General features: G+C 42.4%; 1 protein-coding gene across 4 annotated transcripts in view; it reads left to right on the forward strand.

Annotated features, from left to right (window-relative positions):
* The window catches only part of UBE3D (ubiquitin protein ligase E3D), a 273,046-nt gene that overhangs the window by 191,598 nt on the left and 54,876 nt on the right, over window positions 1-26,572 (forward strand). Inside the window, exon 10 of one of the 4 annotated variants that reach the window (XM_073589672.1) lies at window positions 2,154-2,184. The exons of the other annotated variants lie outside the window; for them this stretch is intronic. Within the exon in view, the coding sequence (XP_073445773.1) occupies window positions 2,154-2,165 (12 nt within the window). The 3' untranslated portion in view covers window positions 2,166-2,184. The remainder of the gene's footprint in view (window positions 1-2,153; window positions 2,185-26,572) is intronic. 4 annotated transcript variants of the gene reach the window in all.

A 26,572-nucleotide genomic window follows, 5' to 3' on the forward strand; every position in this document is an offset into this window, starting at 1 on the left:
CCAAAGGAGGGACAGCCCCCCACATGTATTGACGGTGAAAAAAGATGAAAACACAAACAAAGGCAGGAAAATAAGCTGAGCAAACGATGGGGCCAAACTAACTAGAAAGGACAGGAAAGGAAAGACACTGTCTGCAGACTGCCAAAAAACCCTACAAAATGTCCAAGACAACTAATAGCAAAATTAACCCTGAAGTCACTAGACTTCTCCCACTATATCAGCACTCTGAAATATTCTGAGACAGAGCAAAAAGAGGCCAATCTAATAAGGGACAAAAAAAGGCAATTTGGCAAATAAGAGTGGAAATTCAGCACAGCCCAGCCGGGCTGGCTGACCACACAAAAAACTGAAAAGACCAACAAGAGCAAGTGTGAACATTAGCAAAAAACAAACTTATGTTGAGAAGAGTGGAACAGAGCTGAGTCCTAGACCTGAGAAGCAGACTGAATCACCAGCACCAGAATAGGGCGTCGGCTGTCTTATATCCAGTCTGATACTCCAGAGATCCAATCATTATCTTCCTCACCAGGTGGCAGATCACTACCACTTAAACCAACCTCACTACCTCCTGTCACCACCAGAGGGAGAACGGAAGGGGAACTCTCAACTGGTGGAGCAGAAAATGAGCTCATAACACTTAACTGAGGCAGTTGAGGCCTTCAGTTCTTTGGATGTTGTTGTGGGGTCTTTTGTTACCACTTGGATGACTCATCGCTGTGCTCTTAGGGCAATTTTGGTCGGCCAGCCACCCCTGTGGAGGAACACCACTGTTCCATATTTTCGACATTTGTGGATAATGGCTCTCACTGTGGTTTGCTGTAGTCCCAAAGCTTTAGAAATGGCTTTTATAATCTTTTCCAGAGTGATAGATCTCAATTACTTAGTTTCTCATTTGTTCTTGAATTTCTTTGGATTGCGGCATAATGTCTATCTTTTGAGGATCTCTTGGTCTACTTCACTTTGTCAGGCAGGTCCTATTTAAGCGATTTCTTGATTGTGAACAGGTGTGGCAGTAATCAGGCCTGGGTGTTGCTAGGGAATTTGAACTCAGCGTCCCAAAGATGTGATAAATCACAGTAAATTTATGTTTTAAGGAGGGGGGCAAACAAAAGAATAGGAAATCAGGAGAGGGGCAAACACTTTGTCACACCACTGTTATATAGCATCACTCAGAATGTAATTGGACAGAGACAATGAGCAATAAAACACAGATGATAGCCACACACCATAAGAAAAGAAGCCAATGTAAGTAGGTAAATAGACTTTCAGTACTTAGGAACTGTGACCAAGCTATAGCTGAACATGGAGGGAATCGGACCACAGAACAAAGGGTCACCAGATCACTTACATTTTTGTGATTCATATCTCCTGAGTGTCCTCCTTTTGTAAAGCAGTCCCAAATTCCTTTTATCCTTTCTTTTCTTTTGCTATGTTTTGCTTATGGAAATGAAATGCATTAACACATTTCCTATTTTTCTCCAGTATGTGCCTTTTTGCTTATGACGATAGCACTTGCCTTATGTATTATTTCAAAACGTTTTGTCTGCTTATAAATGTGTTATGTTTAGAAATGTTTGCTTTTGAATAGTATAACTTTGCATTTAAGCTGTTTGTTCTTAGGACCCAGTCTTTGCTAGAGAGACTATTAACAGTGTTGTCATTGCTTGCTTCTTAATGTAGATGTATGTCTCAGATCAAGTAATTGGTAATCTTCTATTCCTTTTCCTTAGCATTTGCGTCACCATCTCTCCCAAGGGGTTCTACAAATGATAATGGGGCATATTGAAATGTTCTATGGTCTTAGCCCAAATTAATGTTGCATAAAATGTCCGTCTTCCACATTTTAGCACAATAGTGAAATCCCATGAAAACACTCAGATTCTCCCTACGCATATTACTTGTCACAATCCACCTATTGCATTACATTTTTATTTTTTATAAATGAGTGTTAGGCAGGGTTACAATTATATAAATGAAATGCACAACAGTTAAGTTCTAGGTCTTTTTGCTTGTCAAAAAAACATTAGGCTATAGAACATTGTGGAAGTCAATATAAAGAAAAATCTAATACTGAAATTTGTATCCACACTTAAGCTTAACATGTCTATATGTGTATAAAAATGCCGATGTTTTGTCCCCTTTGTGCTGCTCAGGTGAAACTGTAAATCCAACGCTACAAAAGCAGTTAAGTAGCTAAACTTTTTTTGTCTTCCAAGCATTGCAAGTTTATTAGTTTTTGTGATATACTTCCTTATCTTATCTCACCTTCTTCTTTTACAAGCACTTTGCGGCAGTGCCGTTTTAATCCCCAATTCATGCCCATTTATAAGCTCCTTTTTAACTGCTGCTCTGCAACATCGTTGCGCTGTTCTCCAACAGCCTGTGTGTGGGATTTTCCCTTCTTGAGCCTTTCTGCTCCCTTCCCTATGTTCAGACTAGTGAATTAAAGTATTCTGATTGTTTTAATATTTTGTACGGATCATGTTGCGCAGCAATTGAAAGAAGTTTCTAAAGGAGCGTGAAATGGTTGCTATGTAACCTATTTCATAAAATAAAACTGACAAAAATGCTGCTAATTCTTATTTTGACTGATGCTGTAAAATCCTTTGTTCAAGTCAGCTGAGCCTTTGTAGAAAAGACACTCTAGTCTATTGGTTTAAAGCCAAAAATGTTAAAATGGATTTCTTCACTGTACACAAGCTCTTAGGACACAGTTCACTTGGACTTTGGCTTATTAGGGGATAGTGGAATCAAAAATTGCATGCATCAAAGTTGCCCTTTACTGTCCCTTATTCTCTTCATTGGCAATCTATCTGTTCACTTAACTTGATAAGCGAATTTCGCTCATACTCCCACATCTCCAATTTTAAACTCCATTTCTTAAACTCAGCAGCCCTAATCATAAGCCTTCCAAAAACCCTATCCCACACCCTTAAGAGCTCTTTTATCTTTAAATGGGTTCCCTTTTCTATGAGTATCCGGGTATTCACCTTCCAAAAAACTTAAAGAAGCATTCCCATATATATCTTTTAAATAAATAAGCGTATATACAGTGGGGCAAAAAAGTATTTAGTCAGTCAGCAATAGTGCAAGTTTCACCACTTAAAAAGATGAGAGGCGTCTGTAATTTACATCATAGGTAGACCTCAACTATGGGAGACAAACTGAGAAAAAAAAATCCAGAAAATCACATTGTCTGTTTTTTTTTCATTTTATTTGCATATTATGGTGGAAAATAAGTATTTGGTCAGAAACAAAATTTCATCTCAATACTTTGTTGGCAATGACAGAGGTCAAACGTTTTCTGTAAGTCTTCACAAGGTTGCCACACACTGTTGTTGGTATGTTGGCCCATTCCTCCATGCAGATCTCCTCTAGAGCAGTGATGTTTTTGGCTTTTCGCTTGGCAACACGGACTTTCAACTCCCTCCAAAGGTTTTCTATAGGGTTGAGATCTGGAGACTGGCTAGGCCACTCCAGGACCTTGAAATGCTTCTTACGAAGCCACTCCTTTGTTGCCCTGGCGGTGTGCTGTGGATCATTGTCATGTTGAAAGATCCAGCCACGTTTCATCTTCAATGCCCTTGCTGATGGAAGGAGGTTTGCACTCAAAATCTCACGATACATGGCCCCATTCATTCTTTCATGTACCCAGATCAGTCGTCCTGGCCCCTTTGCAGAGAAACAGCCCCAAAGCATGATGTTTCCACCACCATGCTTTACAGTAGGTATGGTGTTTGATGGATGCAACTCAGTATTCTTTTTCCTCCAAACACGACAAGTTGTGTTTCTACCAAACAGTTCCAGTTTGGTTTCATCAGACCATAGGACATTCTCCCAAAACTCCTCTGGATCATCCAAATGCTCTCTAGCAAACTTCAGACGGGCCCGGACATGTACAGGCTTAAGCAGTGGGACACATCTGGCACTGCAGGATCTGAGTCCATGGTGGCGTAGTGTGTTACTTATGGTAGGCCTTGTTACATTGGTCCCAGCTCTCTGCAGTTCATTCACTAGGTCCCCCCCGCGTGGTTCTGGGATTTTTGCTCACCGTTTTTGTGATCATTCTGACCCCACGGGGTGGGATTTTGCGTGGAGCACCAGATCGAGGGAGATTATCAGTGATCTTGTATGTCTTCCATTTTCTAATTATTGCTCCCACAGTTGATTTCTTCACTCCAAGCTGGTTGGCTATTGCAGATTCAGTCTTCCCAGCCTGGTGCAGGGCTACAATTTTGTTTCTGGTGTCCTTTGACAGCTCTTTGGTCTTCACCATAGTGGAGTTTGGAGTCAGACTGTTTGAGGGTGTGCACAGGTGTCTTTTTATACTGATAACAAGTTTAAACAGGTGCCATTACTACAGGTAATGAGTGGAGGAAAGAGGAGACTCTTAAAGAAGAAGTTACAGGTCTGTGAGAGCCAGAAATCTTGATTGCTTGTTTCTGACCAAATACTTATTTTCCACCATAATATGCAAATAAAATGAAAAAAAACAGACAATGTGATTTTCTGGATTTTTTTTCTCAGTTTGTCTCCCATAGTTGAGGTCTACCTATGATGTAAATTACAGATGCCTCTCATCTTTTTAAGTGGTGGAACTTGCACTATTGCTGACTGACTAAATACTTTTTTGCCCCACTGTATGCATGAAATATAGTGTGTGTATTAATATACTCATCTATCACTGCTCTTTCCAGTATCCAGCGCTGTTCTCTTCTCAATGATGTCACCCTTTTGAACACCCTCTGAATCATGCATGACCTGGAAGTGGCTTTTATAAGGTAAACCTTTGGAATGTCAGTCTTCATAGACTTTCATTGTAAAAGAAACTTCCATCTAATGTTTAGAGCATAGAGTGAGTCGGCTAGTCTCAATTGCGGTGACGTCACTGAGAAGCAGAGCAGAAAGGCCCTGAATCTCCAAGAGAGCAGGGGTAGATGAGTATATTAATACACTCACATTATATTACATGCGTATATTCACACATTTAATGCTTTTTTTAAAGACTTTTTAGCTAATCTTCTCTCCTAAATGTAATTGAAATAATCAAAATTAATATCCTTCCTAGGATTCTCTCTATCACTTCAAGACCCTACCAGTATCAATCCCAGCCACTTTAAATGTCTCTCTTCCATCCAGAATAAATTCTTATGGGGGAAAAAAGCCAGACAGACTCAAATACCAACTAAAAAAGACTGCAGATTTTAACCCCTTAACGACAGGCGATATGCCTTTTAACGGCGGCAGTTAAGGGTACTTATTCCTCAGTGCCGCTTTTTAACGGTGCTGAGAAATTAAGGGTATAGCGTCCCCCAGCGTCGGAAATTCTCTGGGTTCTCGGCTACCAGGGGTAGCCAAGACCCCGGAGAACAGGATTCGGGTCGGTTTTTACCGATCCCGGTGTTGCGATCACTGTTATTTACAGAATAACGGCGACCGCAAAAAAAAGAAGTCCGATTTCCTATTTAATTTTTCTCTCCTCTGATGTGATCTAGCACATAAGATGAGAGAGAAATGGCATTCCCCTAGCCCCCCCCCGGTATCTCACGTCTCCCTGGACCCTCCTGCATCCCCCAGTCCCGTCTCCTGGTCGTCAGCATCTTATTCCGGTAAAAAAAATGTTGGGCGCATGCGCAGTGCACCCTTCGAGATCTGCCGGCCGGCACCTGGCAACAATGGGAAATTTTACCTTTTGGTTCATATTGATTACTGTGGTAGACCCTGTCACAGTGATCAAATGATCAAAATAAAAGAATAGTAAATCAAAGCCCCCTTTATAACACTCTTAGGTAAAAATAGTAAAATAAAAAAATGTATTTTTTTTCCATTTGGGTTAAGGTTGGGGTTAAACCTAGGGTTGAGGTTAGGGTTATGGTTGTGGTTATGGCTGGAATTATGGTTAGGGTTGGGATTAGGATTAGTGTGTTAGGGTTGTGGTTAGGTTCGGGATTAGGTGTGTGTTGAGGTTAGGAGGTGTGTTGGGGGTTAGGATTGGAGTTTGAATTGGGGGGTTCCATTGTTTAGGTACACCAGGGGGGTCTCAAAACGTGACATGGCGCCCACCATTGATTCCAGCTAATTTTGTGTTCAAAAAGTCAAACTGTGCTCCCTCCCTTCTGAGCCCTGCCATGTGCTTCTGGCGGCCTGTGAGCAGGTCTCTTCTTGATTTCTCTGGCCTAGAGCAGGAAGATAAGGCTCTGCGTACAGTCCCGGAGCACGGGCATATCATTAACTGAAAACTTCTAACACTTGATTACACAAGAACTACAAGGCGGATTCCTTCACCCCAGGTATAATTTTAATCAGTATAACAGCGGCAACATGACAATGTTTATAGTTTTCTTAGAAAAATCCTGCTGACAAGTACGCCTTAAGTCAATGGCTAGCATTTGAGCCATATCTCAAAATATATTGAGGGGCTTGAATTTTTTTGTCACCTAGGGTGCCCATCTGGTTTAACCCTTTTCTGACATCAGACGTCCTATCCCGTCCACGGTACCTGGGCCCGTATGACTGAGGACGGGATAGTACGTCTAAGCGATCAGCGGCGCCCCCAGGGGGAGCGCCGCTGATTATCACAGCTGACACCTGGCACTATGTGTCAGGGGCGGTCACAGACCGCCCCCTGCACATTAACCCCTGGCACACTGTGATCAAACATGATCGCAGTGTACCGGGGGATCAGGGAAACATCGGGCAGAGAGGGGGCTCCCTGAGTGCTTCTCTGGACCCTCGGAACAGCGCGATGTGATCGCGCTGTTCCGAGGGCCTCCCTCCCTCCCTGAGAGCAGGCACTGAGACAGTGATGGCCTCCCCGGGACAATAAAATAATGTGAAAAAAAAAAATCTTTAAGTAAATAAAAAAAAAAAAAAAAATCCCTAATTCATTTTTTAATTAAAAAAACCATTAAAGTACACATATTTAGTATCGCCGCGTCCGTAACGACCCGCCTATAAAAATGTCCCACTAGTTATCCCCTTTAGTGAACCCCATAAAAAACAAAGCAAAAAACAATGCTTTATCATATCGCCAAATAAAAAGTGGAATAACGCGCCATCAAAAAGACGGATATAAATATTATCAATTTTACCACACGCGGAACGGTGTAAACGCACCCCCCAAAAGAATTTCATGAATTGCTGGTTTTTGTTTCTTTCTGCTTCCCAAAAATCGGAATAAAAAGCGATCAAAAAATGTCACATGCCCGAAAATGGTGCCAATAAAAACGTCAACTCGTTCCGCAAAAAATAAGACCTCACATGACTCGGTGGGTCAAAATATGGAAAAAATATAGCTCTCAGAATGTGGTGATGCAGAAACTATTTTTACAATAAAAAGCGTCTTTTAGCGTATGACAGCTGCCATACATAAAAACCCGCCATATATAGTAAATCAAACCCCCCTTTATCACCCTCTTAGTTATGGAAAAATAATAAAATTTAAAAAATTGTATTTATTTCCATTTTCCTGTTAGGGTTAGGGCTTCGGTTAGGGCTGTAGTTAGAATTGGGGGGTTTCCACTGTTTAGGCACATCAGGGGCTCCAAACGCAACATGACATCTGATCTCAATTCCAGCCAGTTCTGCGTTGAAAAAGTCAAACGGCGCTCCTTCCCTTCCAAGCTCTGCCATGCGCCCAAACAGTAGTTTACCCATACATATGGGGTATCAAACTACTCAGGACAAATTGCACAACAACTTTTGGGGTCCATTTTCTCCTGTTACCCTTGGAAAAATAAAAAATTGGAGGCAAAAATATCATTTTTGTGGAAAAAAATGATTTTTTTTATTTTTATGGCTATACATTATAAATTTCTTTGAAGCACTTGGGGGGTGCTCACCACACATCTAGATAAGTTCCTTGGGGGGTCTAGTTTCCAAAATGGGGTCACTTGTGGGGGTTTCCACAGTTTAGGCACATCAGGGGCTTTCCAAAGTCTGCATTCCAAAACGTCACTACTTCCCTTCCGAGCCCCGACACATGTGTGCATACAGTAGTTGTCTCCCACTTATGGTATATCAGCGTACTCAGGACAAATTGGACAACAACTTTTAGGGTCCAATTTCTCCTGTCACCCTTGGGAAAAAAATAAAAAAAAATTAGGAACTAAAAGGTCATATTTGTGAAAAAAAATAATTTTTTTTATTTTCACACCCTGGCGTTATAGTGCTCACCACACATCTAGATAAGTTCCTTAGGAGGGTCTAGTTTCCAAAATTGTGTCATTTGTGGGGGGTTTCGACTTTTTAGGCACATCAGGAGCTTTCCAAATGCGATATGGCATTCGATCTCATCTCCAGCCAAAAAAGTCAAATGGCGCTGCTTCCCTTCCGAGCTCTGCCATGCGCCCAAATAGTGGTTTACCCCCACATGTGGGGTATCAGCGTACTCAGGACAAATTGCACAATAACTTTTGGGGTCCTGTTACCCTTGGGAAAATAAAAATTGAGGGTGAAAAGATAATTGTTTTGGAAAAAATATGATTTTTTAATTGTACGGCTGTACGTTATAAACTTCTGTGATGTCCTTGGGGGTTCAAAGTTCTCACCACATATCTAGATAAGTTCCTTGGGGGGTCTAGTTTCCAGAATGAGGTCACTTGTGGGGGGGTTTCCACTGTTTAGGCACATCAGAGGCTCTCCAAACGTGACATGGCGTCCAATCTCAATTTCAGCCAATTTTGCGTTGAAAAAGCCAAAAGGCGCTCCTTCCCTTCTGAGCTCTGCCATGCGCCGAAACTGTGGTTCCCCCCACATATCAGATATCAGCGTACTCAGGACAAATTGCAAAATAACTTTTGCAGACCAATTTCTCCTGTTACCCTTGGTAAAATAGAAAAAAATTGGACCTGAAGTAATTTTTTTGTGAAAAAAAGTTAAATGTTCATTTTTTTTTTTTTAAACATTCAAAAAATTTCTGTGAAGCACCTGAAGGGTTAATAAACTTCTTGAATGTGGTTTTGAGCACCTTGAGGGGTGCAGTTTTTTTAGAATGGTGTCACTTTTGGGTATTTTCTATCATATAGACCCCTCAGTGACTTCAAATGTGATGTGGTCCCTAAAAAAAAATGTCCAACTGGTGGTCTGTATGTGGGAGAGACGGCAAAAACTGAGAACAAGGATGAATTCTCATTGTCACACAATAAGAGAAAAAAGAATGGATCTACCTGTGGCAAAACATTTTTGTATCCCTGGCCATAGCATGATGGACATTAAATTACTTGTATTAAATGGTAACTTCAAGTCTCAGAGAGACAGAAGAATCTCGGAGTACAAATTTATGAAAACTTTCAACACATTCAGTGCAGTAATGAATGAGTCGCATGGATTTATGTCTTTTTACATCAATTAAGGAATTTGCTCTTCAGACCTTCTGGGGTCATCACAACACAGAACTAGACCCCATGAGAGGGCAATAAAACTTTCATGGTCCTAATCTATGAACTGCGCCAATATTTGTTTATCCCTCTCCCATAATGACAATTCTGCTTCACATCACTTGACTATTGCATTTTTTCTGTGCTGTCTTGTGTATAAATGTGATTCTTCAGATGTTGTATTAGTCTGGCCTGATGAAGAGACCTTAGTAGTCTCGAAAGCTTGCAATGTGTTACCATCTTTTCAGTTAGCCATTAAAAGGTATCAACCACTGAGGACTCTCAATTCTAAATATTCTTCTATCTACTGGCTAACAAGGTACAAAGATATACATCTTTCCTGTAAAAAAAAAAAATGGTGTTGTAAAAATGAGAAACCGCTGGGCAACTTTTAAACCTTATAACTTCCTAAAAAAAAAATTTGGTTCCAAAATTGTGCTGATGTAAAGTAAACATGTGGGAAATGTTAATTATTAAGTTTTTTAAGTGCCATATCTCTGTGATTTAAGGGCATAAAAATTCAAAGTTGGAAAACTGCGAAATTTTCAAAATTTTCGCCAAATTTCCGTTTTTTTTCACAAATAAATGCAAGTTATATGAATGAAATTTTACCACTAACATGAAGTACAATATGTCATGAGTGTCAGAATCACCGGGATCCATGGAAGCATTCCAGAGTTATGACCTCATAAAGGGACAGTGGTCAGAATTGTAAAAATTGGGACGGTCATTAACGTGCAAACCACCCTTGGGGGTAAAGAGGTTAAGCCTCACCTTCTACTCCCTACTTGATGTGGGGTAAGGTGTCAAATTCATCTTTCAGATTTTTTCAGATACCTCTGAAGTGCTTACATTTGAGGATTTCCAAACTAGATATGGACTTCCTGATACCGATAAGTTCCTATACATATAACTCCCTCATACATTGCTTACACTGTTTTAACTAGTGCTAGTATTCCCTAAGCTTTTCAAAATTGAGGGTCCTCTAATTTACCTAAACCTTTCATGCAGGTATATTCTTCTCTACAGTCATCTGTTGTCAACCTTGAGATAAGGCTTATGGGAAATGGGTGGTGGATGTACTGGACTTCACAGGGTGGAAGATGGATTTTATTCCTTGGGGGAGAGTGTTCAGAATTTGTTGATTCAGACAACATTTTTAAATAGAGTTCATTTTTTCATGATAACCCTGAAAGGTAGAGGAGGTTTGGAATAGTCCCAAATGATTTGTGTTTTCATTGTCAAGCGGCGGTGGTCAGGTTGACAATGAAAAGCAAAAAACAAATGTAAATCCAGCCTAAGGATTCCTCCACTCACCAGACTGACCAGTTGCAATAAATGACCGCTGATTGGTAAACCTTTAACAATTTGGCAGCTGTTTTATCATCTACTTTGATCTGCCTGTGTAACTAAACAATGAGCAATCTGCACTCAATTTGGTCTGGTCTAAAAATTCCTCCATTCAAGTCTGAGCTACTTCTGTCTCTTCTTGAACACTTTGAATTCCCTAGGATTTTGTCCCCTAAAATTTGTCTGCTGGACATTATAGATGAGCTTATTGATGGGTCCTCAGACTGCTTTTTTTTAGATTCCTCTTCTGCCCTAGTAAAATAATTACAATGGCATGGAATTCCACGGAATATACCTGTATTGTCCATTGGCCGTAATTAATAAATGTATTCCACTATATATAGTCCTCTATATATAATATAATTTTGACACTGCTCAGTAGAAATTACCATCTGAGCTCTTTGGATATTTAGTTCTATAATATGACACTATAAGGTGTTACTTAATGACATATTGGGAATGTGGTGGTTGGGCATTGGGTTGTGTAAGAGGTTGCATAGATTGAGTGTATGGATATGATTCTATAGTTGTTGTTCTAATTATTTTTCTTTGCAACTACATAATATTGATCTGGAGTTAGAAGTTTGTCATTGACATAATTATACTCAGATCTTGAAAGGTTTAACTCTTTCAGCCCCGCGCCAGTTTTCACCTTCCTGACCAAGCCAGTTTTTTAAATTCTGTCCAGTGTCACTTTGATGTAATAACTCTAGAACTCTTCAACGGATCCCTGTGATTCTGATAATGTTTTCTCGAGACATTTCACTTCATGATAGTAGTTACATTTCTTCGATATGACTTTGGGGGATCTACATGACAAACAATACCAAAAATTAACACCATTCTAAAAACCGCACCCCTCAAGGTACTCAAAACCACATTCAAGAAGTTAATTAACTCTTCAGGTGCTTCACAGGAATTAATGGAATGTGGAAGGAAAACATGAACATTTAACTTTTTTCACAAAAATTTAACTTTAGACCCACTTTTTTTATTTTCACTAGGATAACAGGAGAAAATGCACCATACAATTAATTTATTGTGCAAATTCTCCGATATGCAATATGTGAGGGAAAACTTCTTACTGTTTGGGGGCGCATGGCAGGGCTTGATGGGGAAGGAGCATCATTTGACTTTTTGAATGCAAAATGTGCTGGAATCATTAGCAGACGCCATGTCTCGTTTGAAGAGCCTCTGATGTGCCTAATTGTGGAAACCCCCCAGAGTAAACACCATTTTGGAAACTAGACCTCTCAAAGAACTTATCTACATGTGTGGTGAGCACCTTGAATCTCCTGGTGCTTCTCAGAATTTTACAACGTTGAATTGTTTTGTTCTGAGGAGGAGGTTCTGCATGACCTCGAAACGCGTTGACTGTAAAACCTGTTTTGAAATGGGGTTTTGAAGAATATCGTCTGCCATTCATCCTTATCAGCAGGGCAGATTTGTACACGTACACCCCATTTCACCATTTTCCTCTGTCTTTGGACCCGTGTCCTGCAGCAGTTGATCCATGATTTTTACATGTTGCTTAGTTTCAACAAAACAAGAGGAGTGTACCCCTCACTTGTACATCCTATGTTTTTAACCAGTTAAGACCTTATTTGCGCTTTTTTTGCTCTCCATATTTTTTACCTCTGTGTGTGTGTCATGTCACGTTTGGAGAGGCCTTGATGTGCCTAAACAGTGGAAACTCCCTACAAGTAACCCCATTTTGGAAACTAGACCCCCTCAAAGAATATATATAGACATGTGGTGAGCACCTTGATATCACAGGTGCTTCACAGAATTGTATAATGTTTCTCTGTGAAAATGAAAAAAAAAAATCCCACAAAAATGTATTAGCTCCAATTTTTTCCTTTTTAGCAAGGATAGTAGGCGAAAGTGGACCCCAAAGTTTGTTGTGCAGTTTTTCCTGCGATACCCCATATGTGGTCGAAAACTGCTTTTGAGGAACAGTGCATAGCTCAAAAGAGAAGTGCCATATTGGTGGTTAGATTTTGCTGGACTGGTTTGAGGGTGCCAGTCACATTGGTAGAGCCCCTGAGTTGCCAGAACAGCAGAACCCCCTGTAAGTGACCCCATTTTATAAACTGCACCTCTCAATGAATTCATCTGGGGGTGCAGTAATCATATTGACACCTCATGTGTGTCACTGAATTTTATACCTTTGGACAGTGAAGAAAAAAATTACATTTTTACCACCAAAATTTAGTTTTAGCCCCAGATTTTACATTTTCACACTGGGAAATGAGTAAAAATGGCACCACAATTTCTCCCACAATTGAATGTAGAAATACCCCATATGTGGCTGTACAGTACTGCTTAGCCATATGGCGAGACCCAGGAGGGACGGAGAGCTGTTTGCCTCCTGGAGCGCAGATTTTCCTAGAATATTTTGTGGACTCCATATACAGAGCCCCTAAGTGCTAGAAGAGCATAATCCCTCCTCTGGTGACCCCATTTAGAAAATGATACCCCTTTGGGAATTTAGCTACAGGTGTAGTGACTATTTTGACTCCATGGATGTTGTCCAGAAACAAAAAGCAGTGGATGTTGCTGAGTGAAAATTGCAAACTGGCATTGTAGTGCCCAGCTCATGCTTCTGGAGACACGCACCTATTAATTAGGCGGGCTGTCATTGCTAGAGAAATGCCAAATATGTGGAAGCTAAATGTGGTTTAGGCACATTGTGGGGTTCAGAGGGAAGGGGGCATTTGAGTTTGGAAGTGCAGAATTTGCTTAATTTCTTTTGGTGGGTGAGGAGCTATTGAGCTTTTCCAGAGCCTTTGTACTGCCAGAATCGTGGAAGCGCCCTATATTTCCGTTAATAGTTGACTGACCTGACTAGGGACTTGCTTTTTTGTGGATTGAGATCAAGCTAATGTTGGGAAAATTTTACATAACAATTTGGATCACTATTATCCAGCACTCAACTCTGAGCAATTTGGTGTTAGTTCAGATGAAAACCCCTAGGGATCCGTTCACTATAATGAGGCAGCAGAGTTAAGGCCCCGTTACACACAAGATGTCCCAGCAATCCCACCAACGATCCTGGTGTTCTGTGACAAATGCAAAGCGTCCTGCACGATGTTGGCCTGTGATCACAACCTCCATCTGTGGAGCAATTTCAACTTTCAACATAACAACAACTCACAGTTTTAGAATGACCCAGCCAGAGCTCAAACCTGAATCCAATTGAAAATCTGTTGGATGACCTGAAAAGAACTTTACACAGGAGATTCCCTGGCAGCAGTGGCGTAACTAGAGTCCGATGGGCCACGATGCAAAATATGGACCTGGGCACCTCCCCAAATGTAAGTCAGTATAGACCCATGTAGCGCTCTAAATCCTATAAAGACATATGTGTTCACCCCCCTTCATTATGTAGCATTTTCACCCATTACATGTATATATGCCCCCCACCCTGGGCTCCTTCCATGTATACATGTCCCCCATTCTGGGCTCCTTCCTGGTATATATGTTCCCCCATCCTGGCATAAATGTCCCCACATCATGACATATACTGTACCTCTCCTATCCTGATACACATGTTCCACATCCTGGCATATATGTGCCTCATACTGGTATATATGGCAATCTTCATGGGTCCTTTTCTGGTATATACGTCCTCTGTTGTGCCTCTGCATTAAAAAAATGTTTTTTTAAAAAAAACATTCTTCTCACCTTCCTCCGAAACCACGACAGGTAGAGTCCTCAGAAGCAGATTCAGCTAAAGTATGCACTGTCTTCGACGGGCCCCCCTCCAGGACGGGCCAGGTCTCACCCTCTGCAATTCTGTCATAAATTCACAGGGTACTTAACTAAAATAATGTGCACACCCTTAAACACATACTTTAGTGATCTTCCACTTACCATCCGAAAATATTTTTTATTTTTATATTTAACTGTACAGATTATAGGGGACATTAACCCCTTCATCAACTTGGATTTTTTTTGTTTTTGCATTTCCGTGTTTTGCTCCCCTTCTTCCCAAAGCCATAACTTTTTTATTTTTCTTTCAGTACGGGCATGTGAGGGCTTTTTTTGGGGGTGGGATGAGTTGTACTTTTGAACGACACCATTGGTTTTCCCATATAGTGTAGTGGAAAACGGGAAAAAAATTCAAAGAGCGGTGAAATTTGAAGAAAAAAAAGTGCAATTCCACAATTTTTTTTTGCTTCACTATTTTACTGTGGTTCACTAAATGCTAAAACTGACCTGAATGGTATGATTCCCCAGGTCATTACGAGTTTGTAGATACCAAACTGGTCTAGGTTCTTTTTTATTTAAGTGATGAAAAAAAAAAAAAAAAAGTTGTCATTTTTCAAGACCCATAACGTGTCCATTTTTCCTGATCTGGGGCTGAGTGAGGGCTTACTTTTTGCGCGCCAAGCTCACCTGACGTTTTCATTGATACCATTTTGGTGTAGATACGATCTTTTGATTGCCTGACAAAAAAGTAATTCTAGTGTTTTCACATTTCTTCTTGTTACACCATTTACCAATCGGATTAATTCTTTTTATATATTGATAGATTGTGCGATTATGAACTCGGCAATACCAAATATGTGTATTTTTTTTCTTTATTATTTTATTTTAAAATTTTGAATGGGGGGTTGATTTGACTTTTAGAACTTTTTATATTTTTAAACGCTCACTTGCTATGAGCGCTGACTGCTGGGTGGCGCTCATAGCAATCCAGCAATGACAACCTCAGGGGTGTGCTGTAGTTGTCATGCCAACCCATTGGCAACCCGTGGTCATGCGACACGGGCGCCAATGGGTGGGATTAGTGATGCACTTCCAGGTCAGCATTGTAAATGATGCTAAAAAAAAAAAAAAAACCACAAAAATTGAGCTTGGTTTGAGTTGGTACACATGCAGCGTATAAATGCATGTTCACATGGCCAAAAAGCATACAAAACCTACAAAAGACAAAATGAAAAAAACCCTCCTGTAATTAAATAAGTAAAAAGCAAAAGTGCATTTAAATCATACAGAGTTCTTAGTAATACTGTATTTGATCAAACATAGCATAAAAGCCGTCCCACCATCTGTTACGCGGGGCTTAGGTCAAAGAAGGCTGAAATACCCGGGGCCCCTGCGGAGTCCCTCCAACTAGGGAAAACCCTGTCTGACCCTCAACCCAGGGTTTTTGCTAATGGTGCAAATGCCTGAGCCTCCAACCTTTCCTTATCTCCTGCTCAGCCCTAAGCTGAACCCTCCACCCAGTGAGTCGTCAAACCACCAAAGCCCACACAGTAATGACAGACAGGGAGAACTTAAACCGCAACCCGCCGCATACACACAGGACAATACCGTAATATGAACAGGGCAAAACAAAACACAAATATAGGAAGGCGAAAAGGTAACAGCGGATCATATGCCACCAGCTACGAATTTCTCTCTCCAACACCTCCTCTCCAGACCGGAACCACTTGGCATAAAACACAAGCTATAATCGGCGATGACCATAGGCCAGCACGACTATTTAAAGACCGTGGGCGTGGCCAAACATCCCACCTGATTTCCAGCTAGATTAACCCCCAATAACCTGAGTAAAATCAAGCCGGCGCCACTGAGGCTATAGTGGATGGAGATGGAACTACCGCTGCCTTCCGGACTGTGGTGTGAATAGCGTCCGACATGACAGTACCCCGTCTTCTACGAGGGACTCCAGGGCCCTCAAGACTCATAGGACCCGGCTTGTCCGGATGACGGCGGTGAAACGAACTGACCAGCCGATCCGCATGTATGTCCGTGGCTGGTACCCAAGACCTCTCCTCCGGACCATACCCCCGCCAGTGTACCAAATACTGAAGAGTACGGCGCAGTACTCGAGAGTCCACCACCTTGGAGACTTCAAACTCTAAATCGCCATCCACCATGACTGGAGGTGGCATCGGCGTCGTGTCCACAGAGCCTACCACCTTTTTCAATAAAGCCCTGTGAAACACGTTGTGTATCTTGTATACCGCAGGAAGTTCCAATCGATAAGCAACCGGGTTAATGATGGCCGCAATCTTAAAAGGGCCAATAAACCTTGGACCCAATTTCAATGATGGAATTTTGAGTTTTATGTTTTTAGTAGCTAACCACACCCAATCACCCACACACAGGTCCGGACCTGGCACGCGTCTAGCGTCAGCCACTCATTTGTACCTTGCACTCATGCTCAGCAATCGCTGTTTCACACTCCTCCAGACCGATGATAGTTGAACTCCTAGCTGGTCCTCCTCCGGGATGCCCCCAGAGCCACCCTGACGCAAGGTACAAAATTGAGGATGGTGCCTGTAAACACAAAAGAATGGAGACTCTCCCGATGATTCTTGGCAGTGATTATTTAACGCGAACTCGGCCAAGGGAAGGAATGTCGACCACTCCTCTTGGTTGTCAGACACAAAACATCGCAAATACTGCTCCAGATTTTGGTTCATGCGCTCAGTTTGACTATTTGACTGCGGATGAAACGCCGACGAATGAGACAACTTGATCCCCAATCGTGAGCAAAAAGCTTTCCAAAACTTCGCCACAAACTGGGTACCCCTATCAGACACTATGTCCGACGGAACTCCGTGTAGTCTGACCACCTCCTGCACAAAAACCTGAGCCAACGTCTTCGCGTTGGGCAAGGAAGGCAAAGACACAAAATGCGCCATCTTCGAAAATCTATCAACCACCACCAGGATGACCAGTGTTCCCCGCCGAGGCAGGCAAGTCCGTGATAAAGTCCATGGAGATTTCTGTCCATGGCCTACTAGGTACCCCCAGAGGCTGTAGAGTGCCAGTAGGACGGGATCTGGGCGACTTGGCCCTGGCGCACGTGATGCAAGCTGCCACGTACGAGACCACGTCCTGCCGGATCTTTGGCCACCAGAAGCAGCGCGATACCAGCTCCAAGGTGCCCCTAACCCCTGGATGACCGGCCAGGACAGAGTCGTGGTGTTCCCCCAACACCTTAAGACAAAGATGAAGGGGTACGAATGACTTGTTAGCGGGAAGTCCTGGCGGTACCTCCTCCTGGGCCTCGGCAATCTCCACCTCTACCTCAGTCGTGAGAGCCGAAACCACTACACCTTCCTGGAGGATGGGTACCGGATCTTCCCGAGGTTCTCCCCCCGGAAAACACCTGGACAAGGCATCCACCTTGGTGTTTTTAGCGCCAGGACGGTAAGTCACCAGAAAGTTAAATCGAGTAAAAAAACAATGCCCAGCGAGCCTGCCTGGGAGACAGACACTTGGCCGACTCCAGATAGAGCAGGTTTTTATGGTCGGTGATGCCTGTGACATGGTGGACCGCCCCCTCCAAGAAGTGTCGCCATTCCTCAAAAGCCAATTTGATGGCCAACAACTCCCTGTTGCCGATATCGTAATTCCGTTCGGCAGGCGACAGCTTCTTGGAGAAGTTGTCGCATGGACGCATATTGCTCAAGGACGAGCCCTGTGACAGTACTGCCCCCACTCCCACCTCAGACGCATCGACCTCCACAGTAAAAGGTTTAGATACGTCCGGTTGCACCAGAATGGGGGCTGAAGCAAAACGGTTTTTCAGAAGCTCAAATGCACGCACCGCCACCTCAGACCAGATAGCGAGATTGGTACCTTTTCTCGTCATGTCCGTGAGCGGTTTGGCTATAGTAGAAAAATTCTTAATAAACTTCCTATAATAGTTGGAAAACCCAAGGAACCGCTGGAGCGCTTTTAGATTATCAGGCCGTTCCCATCGCAGCACCGCTTGCACCTTTGCGGCGTCCATTTTAAACCCTGCGGCGGACACAATATATCCCAAAAAAGGCAACTCCTGAACAAAAAATACGCATTTTTCAAGCTTAGCTTAGAGCTTATTCTCACGGAGCAACTGTAACACCTGCCTGACATGCTTTAAATGAGTGTCCCGTTTGCTCGAATAAATGAGGATATCATCCTGGTACACAATCACAAATTTCCCCAGCACATGAGCGAATACATCATTTATGAAATGTTGGAAAACAGCAGGCGCGGTTGTCAACCCAAATGGCATAACTAGGCTTTCAAAATGACCCTCAGGGGTATTAAACGCCGTCTTCCACTCATCCCCCTGACGGACCCTTATGAGGTTGTACGCCCCCCTGAGGTCAAGTTTGGAAAACCACTTCGCACCAGCCACCTGGTTAAACAAATCAGGGATCAGAGGCATCGGGTAGGGATCACGGACCGTAATCTGGTTTAACTCCCGGAAATCCAGACATGGGCGTAACCCCCCATCTTTCTTCTTAATAAAGAAAAACCCCGCTGCTACTGGCGAGGATGAAGGCCGGATGTGCCCTTTACTTAGACTCTCCGCGATGTAGTCTTTAAGAGCTTGTCTCTCCGGACCAGAAATACTAAACATCCTAGCCTTTGGCAATTTGGCCCCGGGTTTTAACCTAATCACACAGTCATAGGTTCGATGTGGAGGTAGTTCTGAGCAACCCCTCTCAGAGAATACGTCCGCAAAATCCAGCAATGCCTCCAGAAGGCTGGACTTCACGGCGGACACACATGTGGCCAAGCAATTTTCCTGGCAGAAACCACTCCACTGGACTATGTCCTGGGTTCTCCAGTCAATCACCGGGTTGTGCTTGGACAACCATGGGAAACCCAGGACCATTTGTGCTGGGAGATTGAGTACCCTACATGTAACCCACTCAGAATGTAGGACCCCAATGTGGAGTTTAACCTCAGCTACAAACTCAGTAATCTCCCCCTGTGGGAGGGGAGCGGCATTAATGGTATCCACGCGAATAGGATGAGGGAGTTTTTCGATCTTAAAACCGGCCGTGCGTGCAAACTCCTCATCCATGAGATTGGTGGTGGAACCGCTATCCACAAACACTGATATTGGTAGCTCTCTGCCCGCAATAATAACCCTGGCAGGGAGCATACATTGAGATACCATCATGGAGGATATGCATACGCTCAGTTGGGCCTCCTCCATACCTTCTGAGCTTACCAGTTTTCCGCCGGTGCGACTTTCTTAGGTAGCACAGGACAAGCATTTACATAATGATCTCTTTTACCACAGTAAAAACATGCTCCTTGCTTCCTGAACCCAGGAACGCGACGCTTAACATGTGATACCCCAGCGATTTGCATAGGTTCCGTGGGCTCACCTGCAGCAACCACACTTGCACCCCTGCGCCCCCTGACGCAAACAGCGATCAATACGAATAACCAAACTCATGGCAGACTCTAACGATGCAGGAGTCTCATACATCAGGAGGGCCTGTTTAACTCTTTCTGAAACCCCATGAATAAACTGACTCCGCAGCGCTGGGTCGTTCCACTGTGTGTCTACTGCCCAACGGCGAAATTCTGAACAATAGTCTTCCGCCATACGTTCCCCCTGACGGAGGGCGCAGATTTTAGATTCCGCTAGAGCCAATCTGTCGGGATCATCATAAATGAGCCCGAGTGCTGAAAAAACATTCTCAACCGAATGAAACATAGCAGAGTCAGCTGGTAAGGAAAACGCCCATGCTTGGGGGTCCCCACTCAGTAAGGATAACACCAGACCCACCCGCTGAGCCTCATTACCTGAGGAGACAGGGCGCATGCGAAAGTATAACTTGCAGGCCTCCCGAAAGATGACAAATTTGCTGCGTTCCCCAGCAAATCGTTCAGGCAGCGGAATCTTCGGCTCTGCACCTGCAGAAGCCGCTTGCACATTAGCTACAACCAGGCCCTGCTGCTGAACTGCCCCCTTCAACTCGGTGACCTGTAAGGACTGCGCCGCCAACTGGCGGTTTATGGAAGTCATGGAATCCATGGACTACCAAAATATTGTGGGCCGATTATAATGTTACGCGGGGCTTAGGTCAAAGAAGACTTAAATACCCGGGGCCCCTGCGGAGTCCCTCCAACTAGGGAAAACCCTGTCTGACCCTCAACCCAGGGTTTTTGCTAATGGTGCAAATGCCTGAGCCTCCAACCTTTCCTTATCTCCTGCTCAGCCCTAAGCTGAACCCTCCACCCAGTGAGTCGTCAAACCACCAAAGCCCACACAGTAATGACAGACAGGGAGAACTTAAACCGCACCGCGCCGCATACACACAGGACAATACCGTAATGTGAACAGGGCAAAACAAAACACAAATATAGGAAGGCGAAAAGGTAACAACGGATCATACGCCACCAGCTACGAATTTCTCTCTCCAACACCTCCTCTCCAGACCAGAACCACTTGGCATAAAACACAAGCTATAATCGGCGACGCCCATAGGCCAGCACGACTATTTAAAGACCGTGGGCGTGACCAAACATCCCACCTGATTTCCAGCTAGATTAACCCCCAATAACCTGAGTAAAATCAAGCCGGCGCCACTGAGGCTATAGTGGACGGAGATGGAACTACCGCTGCCTGCCGGACGCTGTGGTGTGAATAGCGTCCGACATGACACCATCGACAAGGTGACTCTGTGGTCGGGGCGGTACTACACTGTCTAATATTAAAAACCTTATCATGTGTCAAAGTTGACGTCTGTGTGAATAAGGACAGACAAGGACCAGGTCCCAACCACTGGACACCAGTCAGGGGAAGCCTTTAAATACAATTTCCAGCTCAGGAGAGGGAGGCCACACCCCAGCTTGCACAGAATGCAAAAATACAAAGAAAAAACACAAAAATTGAGCTTGGTTTGAGTTGGTACACATGCAACGTATAAATTCATGTTCACATGGCCAAAAAGCATACAAAACCTACAAAAGACAAAATGAAAAACACCCTGCTGTAATTAAATAAGTAAAAAGCAAAAGTGCATTTAAATCATACAGAGTTCTTAGTAATGCTGTATTTGATCAAACATGGCATAAAAGCCGTCCCACCATCGACAAGGTGACCCTTGTCGATGGTGGGACGGCTTTTATGTTAAGTTTGATCAAATACAGTATTACTAAGAACTCTATGATTTAAATGCACTTTTGCTTTTTACTTATTTAATTACAGCAGGGTTTTTTCATTTTGTCTTTTGTAGGTTTTGTATGTTAAATGCTGCTGTCAGAGATTGACAGCAACATCAAGAGGCATCACAGAGGGGAGAGGGAGCTCCCTCTCTGCTCCATTCGCATAAGACTATTGCGATCGTGTTGTGCCGATGGTCTCCATGGTGACCCTGGGCCGAAAGATGGCGGCAGGGTCACCCTGGGATTGATGGCCTGACATCTCATGCTCAGAGAGTGTGAAATACGCCAATCTAATGCCCTTCAATGCAGAAACATTGCAGAGTATTAGGTCAGTGATATGTCAATGTAAAGATCACAAAATGAAAAACAGAAAAAAATGAATAAATATTATTCCAATAAATACATTTATGTACAATCATAAATAAAACAAAAAAAGTACACAAACTTGGTATCACCACCTCTAGAACGACCCAACTTCTAAAACGGTCTCAATAGTTAATCCCGTCATTGTACATTGTTAAAAAAATTTTTAAAAAGAGGCAAAAAACAATGCTTTATTATCATAGCACTGAACTAAAAGTGGAATAAAATGCAATAAAAAAGATGAACGTAAATAAAATTGGAATCTCTGAAAATGTCGTCATGTCCCGCAAAAAAACAAGCCGCCATACAACTCCATCAGTGGAAAAATAAATAAAAAAGTTATAGCTTTCAGAATAAGCTACCACACAATTTCAATGATGTTCCCGAGATTACACCGCCGTCATGCAAGTCGGATTTGAATATTCCGTGCTTGCGCAGTGTGCATCATAGAACCTCGCTTGCGATGTTTATCATAGAGCCGCGCTTGCGCAGTGTCGATCAGGAAGCCGCACAAGCATCATGACTAGTGGCTCTCAGCGCATACACACTGAAGCTGTGTGTAGTACCCCCAGCTTCACGGAGCCGCTTGTCACTGTGCAAGCGAGACTCCCTGATTGACACTGCGCAAGTGCAGAATTTTCAAATCAGATTTGAGTGACGTTGGTACAACCTCGGGAACATGATTCAAATTGTGTTGACGGCGACAACCGAGACTGAACCCAATGAAGCACATCCCATGACTAAATGAGCAGGTACGATATAACTGTATAATGTGCTTTTTCCACATGATTACAGCGGCATTTTTAATCAAAAAACAGTGTTAGTGATGCACATTGCATCACTAAAAAACGCACTGGGGACAGCTTACATTGTAAAGGACGTGACAGGATCCCTTTAAATGTAAAAGTCTTCTAGTTTTACAAATTATTGATTCTGAGTTGGAAATGCAAGGGTACCAGATGTTTTTTTTCTGAAATAATAGATACATTTTACCTGTCACCTCTGGGCATAATTTAATAAATTAGGTACTGGTAATAACCAGGCAGGTGTTTCTACTCCTGTCCTACATCTACTATGCTATTATTAATGCTACATACATTGATATCGTATGTGTTGCCTTCTTTATATCACACTTGCATTTTGGTATTGTCTAGGATATAGTATATTTCTAAGTGTGTGTGTTCGTGTATATGTATGTTTATATGAAGTCATGGCCGAAAACGTTGGCACCCTTGAAATCTTTACAGAAAATGAAGTATTTGTCCCAGAAAATCATTACAGTTAAACATGTTTTGTTATACACATGATTATTTTTTGTGTATTGGAAGAGCAGAAAAAAAACAGATAAAAAAGGCAAATTGGACATAATTTCACACAAAACCCCAACAATGGGCCAGACAAAACGATTGGCACCCTTAAATTAATATTTGGTTGCACACCTGTTGTATTGACAGAGGAGTCGTGAGTTCTCTTTCCGGGCTCCCTCTGGTGGTTGCAGGAGGTAATGAAGCTGATCTAATTAACAGAGACCTGCCACTTGATAATGAGGACAATGATTGGATATCTGGAGTCTCTGGATTTAAGACAGCCGACTCCCTCTATCCCTGCTGGTGATTTTGCCTGCCTCCTGAGGTCTTAGTTTCCAGTTCACTCCCTGCATTCAAGCTAAGTGTTCTTTGCTATTTTTCACATTTGATTTGGTTTTGTCTATTCAGTTTTGTGTGATCAGCCAGCCCCGGCTGGGGCTGTGCTGAATTTCCATCCTTATGTTACTGTTTGTGCCAGTTTGCTTTTTATCCCTTATTAGATTGGCCTCTTTTTGCTCTGTTTTCAGAATATGCCAGAGTGCTGATATAGTCGGTGAAGTCTAGTGACTTCAGGGTTTTTTTGCTATCAGAAGTGTTGGACATTTTTGCAGGGTTTTTTGGCGTGATTGCAGACAGTGTCTTTCCTTTCCTGTCCTTTCTAGTTAGTGTGGGCCCCATCGTTTGCTCAGCCTATTTTCCTACCTGTGTTTGTGTTTTCATCTTGTCTCACCGACAATATATGTTTGGGGGCTATCTATTCCTTTGGGGTCTGTTCTGGGGCAGTTTAGATTTCCCATTTTCTTGTTTTAGGCTGATTTAGTCCTCCGGCTGTGTCGAGGCATCTAGAATTATCGTAGGTACGCTCCACGGCTACTACTAGTTGTGTGGATAGGATCAAGGGTCTGCAATCCGCTTAGTTACCAACCTCTCTGGTTTTCTGTGGGTTAGCTTGGTCTTGTTTTCCTCATCGGTGACCCAATCATACCACACATCCTTTGGAATGAATAACTGCAATCAGTCGCTTCCTTTAACCATCAACCAGCTTCTTACAGCTCTCAACTGGAATTTTGGACCGCTCTTCTTTTGCAAACTGGTTCCGATCTCTCATATTTAAAGGGTGCCTTCTCCCAACTGCAATTTTAAGATCTTTCCACAGGTGTTCAATAAGATTTGCATCCAGACTCATTGTTCACCACTTCTGGACTCTCCGTTGCTTTGTTACCATCTATTTCTGGGTGTTTCTTGAACGGGGGAATTGTCCTGCTGGAAGACCCATGACTTAGGAGACTAACTTGGCTTTCTGACTCTAGGCACTACTCTGCAAACCAAAATCCTGTGGTAATTTTAAGATTTCATGATGTCTTGCATTCAGTCAAGGCACCCAATGCTAGAGGCAGCAGAACAACCCCAAAACCTCTTTGATCCTCCACCATATTTGCCTGTAGGTACTGTGTTCTTTTCTTTGTAGGCCTCATTCCATTTTCAGTAAACATTAGAATGATGTGCTTTACAAAAAAGCTCTTTCTTGGTCTCATCTGTCCACAAGACACTTTCCCATATGGATTTTGGCTTACTCACGTGCATTTTGGCAAACTAAAGTCTAGCTCCTGGATCTCCTGCCATAGTGGTTAATTTATTTAAAATGTTGATGGATAATTGGTGTTAACTCTGATGCTCCCTGAGCCTGCAGGACAGTTTACATTTCTTTGGAACTTGATCGGGGCTACTTATCCACCATCCAGTCTATCCTGAATTGCAACCTTTCATCAATTTTACTCTGCCATCCACATCCAGGCGGATTAGCTACAGTGCATTGAGTTGTAAACTTCTTGGTTATGTTGCACACCATGGACAAAGTAACATCAATATCTCTGAATATGCATTTGTACCCTTAAGATTGTTGATATTTTTTAACAATTTTGTTTCTCAAGACAGTCTCTCAGACAGTTCTCCTCTTTCTATTCCCCATGCTTAGTGTGGCACACAATGCAAAGATTGAGTCAACTTCTCCCCTTTTTATCTGGTTTCTTGTGTGATTGTCAGATTTCCCATACCTGTTACTTGCCACAGATGAGTTTGAACGAGCATCACATCCTTTAAACAAAGTTGTTTACACACAATTTTGGAAAGGTGCTCACATTTTTTTTATTGCTCATTTTGGGGGTTTTGTGTGAAATATGTGCAATTTACCCTCTTTTTCTGTTTTTTTTGTGTTGTTCCAATGCACACAAAGGAAATACATATGTGTATAACAAAACGTGTAATTGCAATATTCTTTTGGGAGAAATACTTAATTTTTTAGAACAATTTCAAGGGTGCCTGCTAACACTTTTTGCCATGACTGTGTGTGTGTGTGTGTGTATATATATATATATATATATATATATATATATATATATATATATATATATATATATAATACACAGTTGTGCTCAAAAGTTTTTGGTAGAATTTTTGCTTACTTGGCCTTTTTTTCAGAGAATATGAATGATAGCACCAAAACTTTTTCTCCACTCATGGTTACTGGTTGGGTGAAGCCATTTATTGTCAAACTACCTTATTTTCTCTTTTTGAATCATAATGACAACCCAAAACATCCAAATGACCCTGATCAAAAGTTTACATGCCTTGGTGATTTTGGACTGGCAACATGCACAGAAGTTGACACCAATGGGTTTGACTGTCTACTTAAGGTAACATCCTGACCTGTTTGCTTGTAATCAGTGTGTGCGCATTAAAGCTGAGTGAGTTTATGGGATCCTGACAGACTCTTGCATCCTTCATCCAGCCACTGACGTTTCTGGATTGTGAGTAATGGGGAAAGCAAAAGAATTGTCAACAGATCTACGGGAAAAGATAGTTGAACTGTATAAAATACGAAAGGGATGCAAAAAGATATCCAAGGATATCTTATCCAAGGAATTGAAAAATGGATAATCAGGGACTCTGTAAAAACAAAACCACGGTCAGGTAGACCAACAAAAATTTCATCCACAACTGCCAGTTAAATTGTTCCGGATGCAAAGAAAAACCCAAAAATAACATCAGCTGAAATACTGGACTCTCTGAAAACTAGCGGTGTAGCTGTTATAAGATGCACAATAAGAAGGCACTTGAAATTCGAAGAAAAAATCGCTGAATGGTAGTGTTGAGCATTCCGATACCGCAAGTATCGGGTATCGGCCGATACTTGCTGTATCGGAATTCCGATACCGATATCCGATATTTTTTCAATATCGGATGTCGGTATCG

Source organism: Dendrobates tinctorius, unplaced genomic scaffold (assembly GCF_039654945.1).
Source record: "Dendrobates tinctorius isolate UK_male_01 unplaced genomic scaffold, ASM3965494v1 ptg000111l, whole genome shotgun sequence".
NCBI classification, from domain to species: Eukaryota; Metazoa; Chordata; class Amphibia; order Anura; family Dendrobatidae; genus Dendrobates; species Dendrobates tinctorius.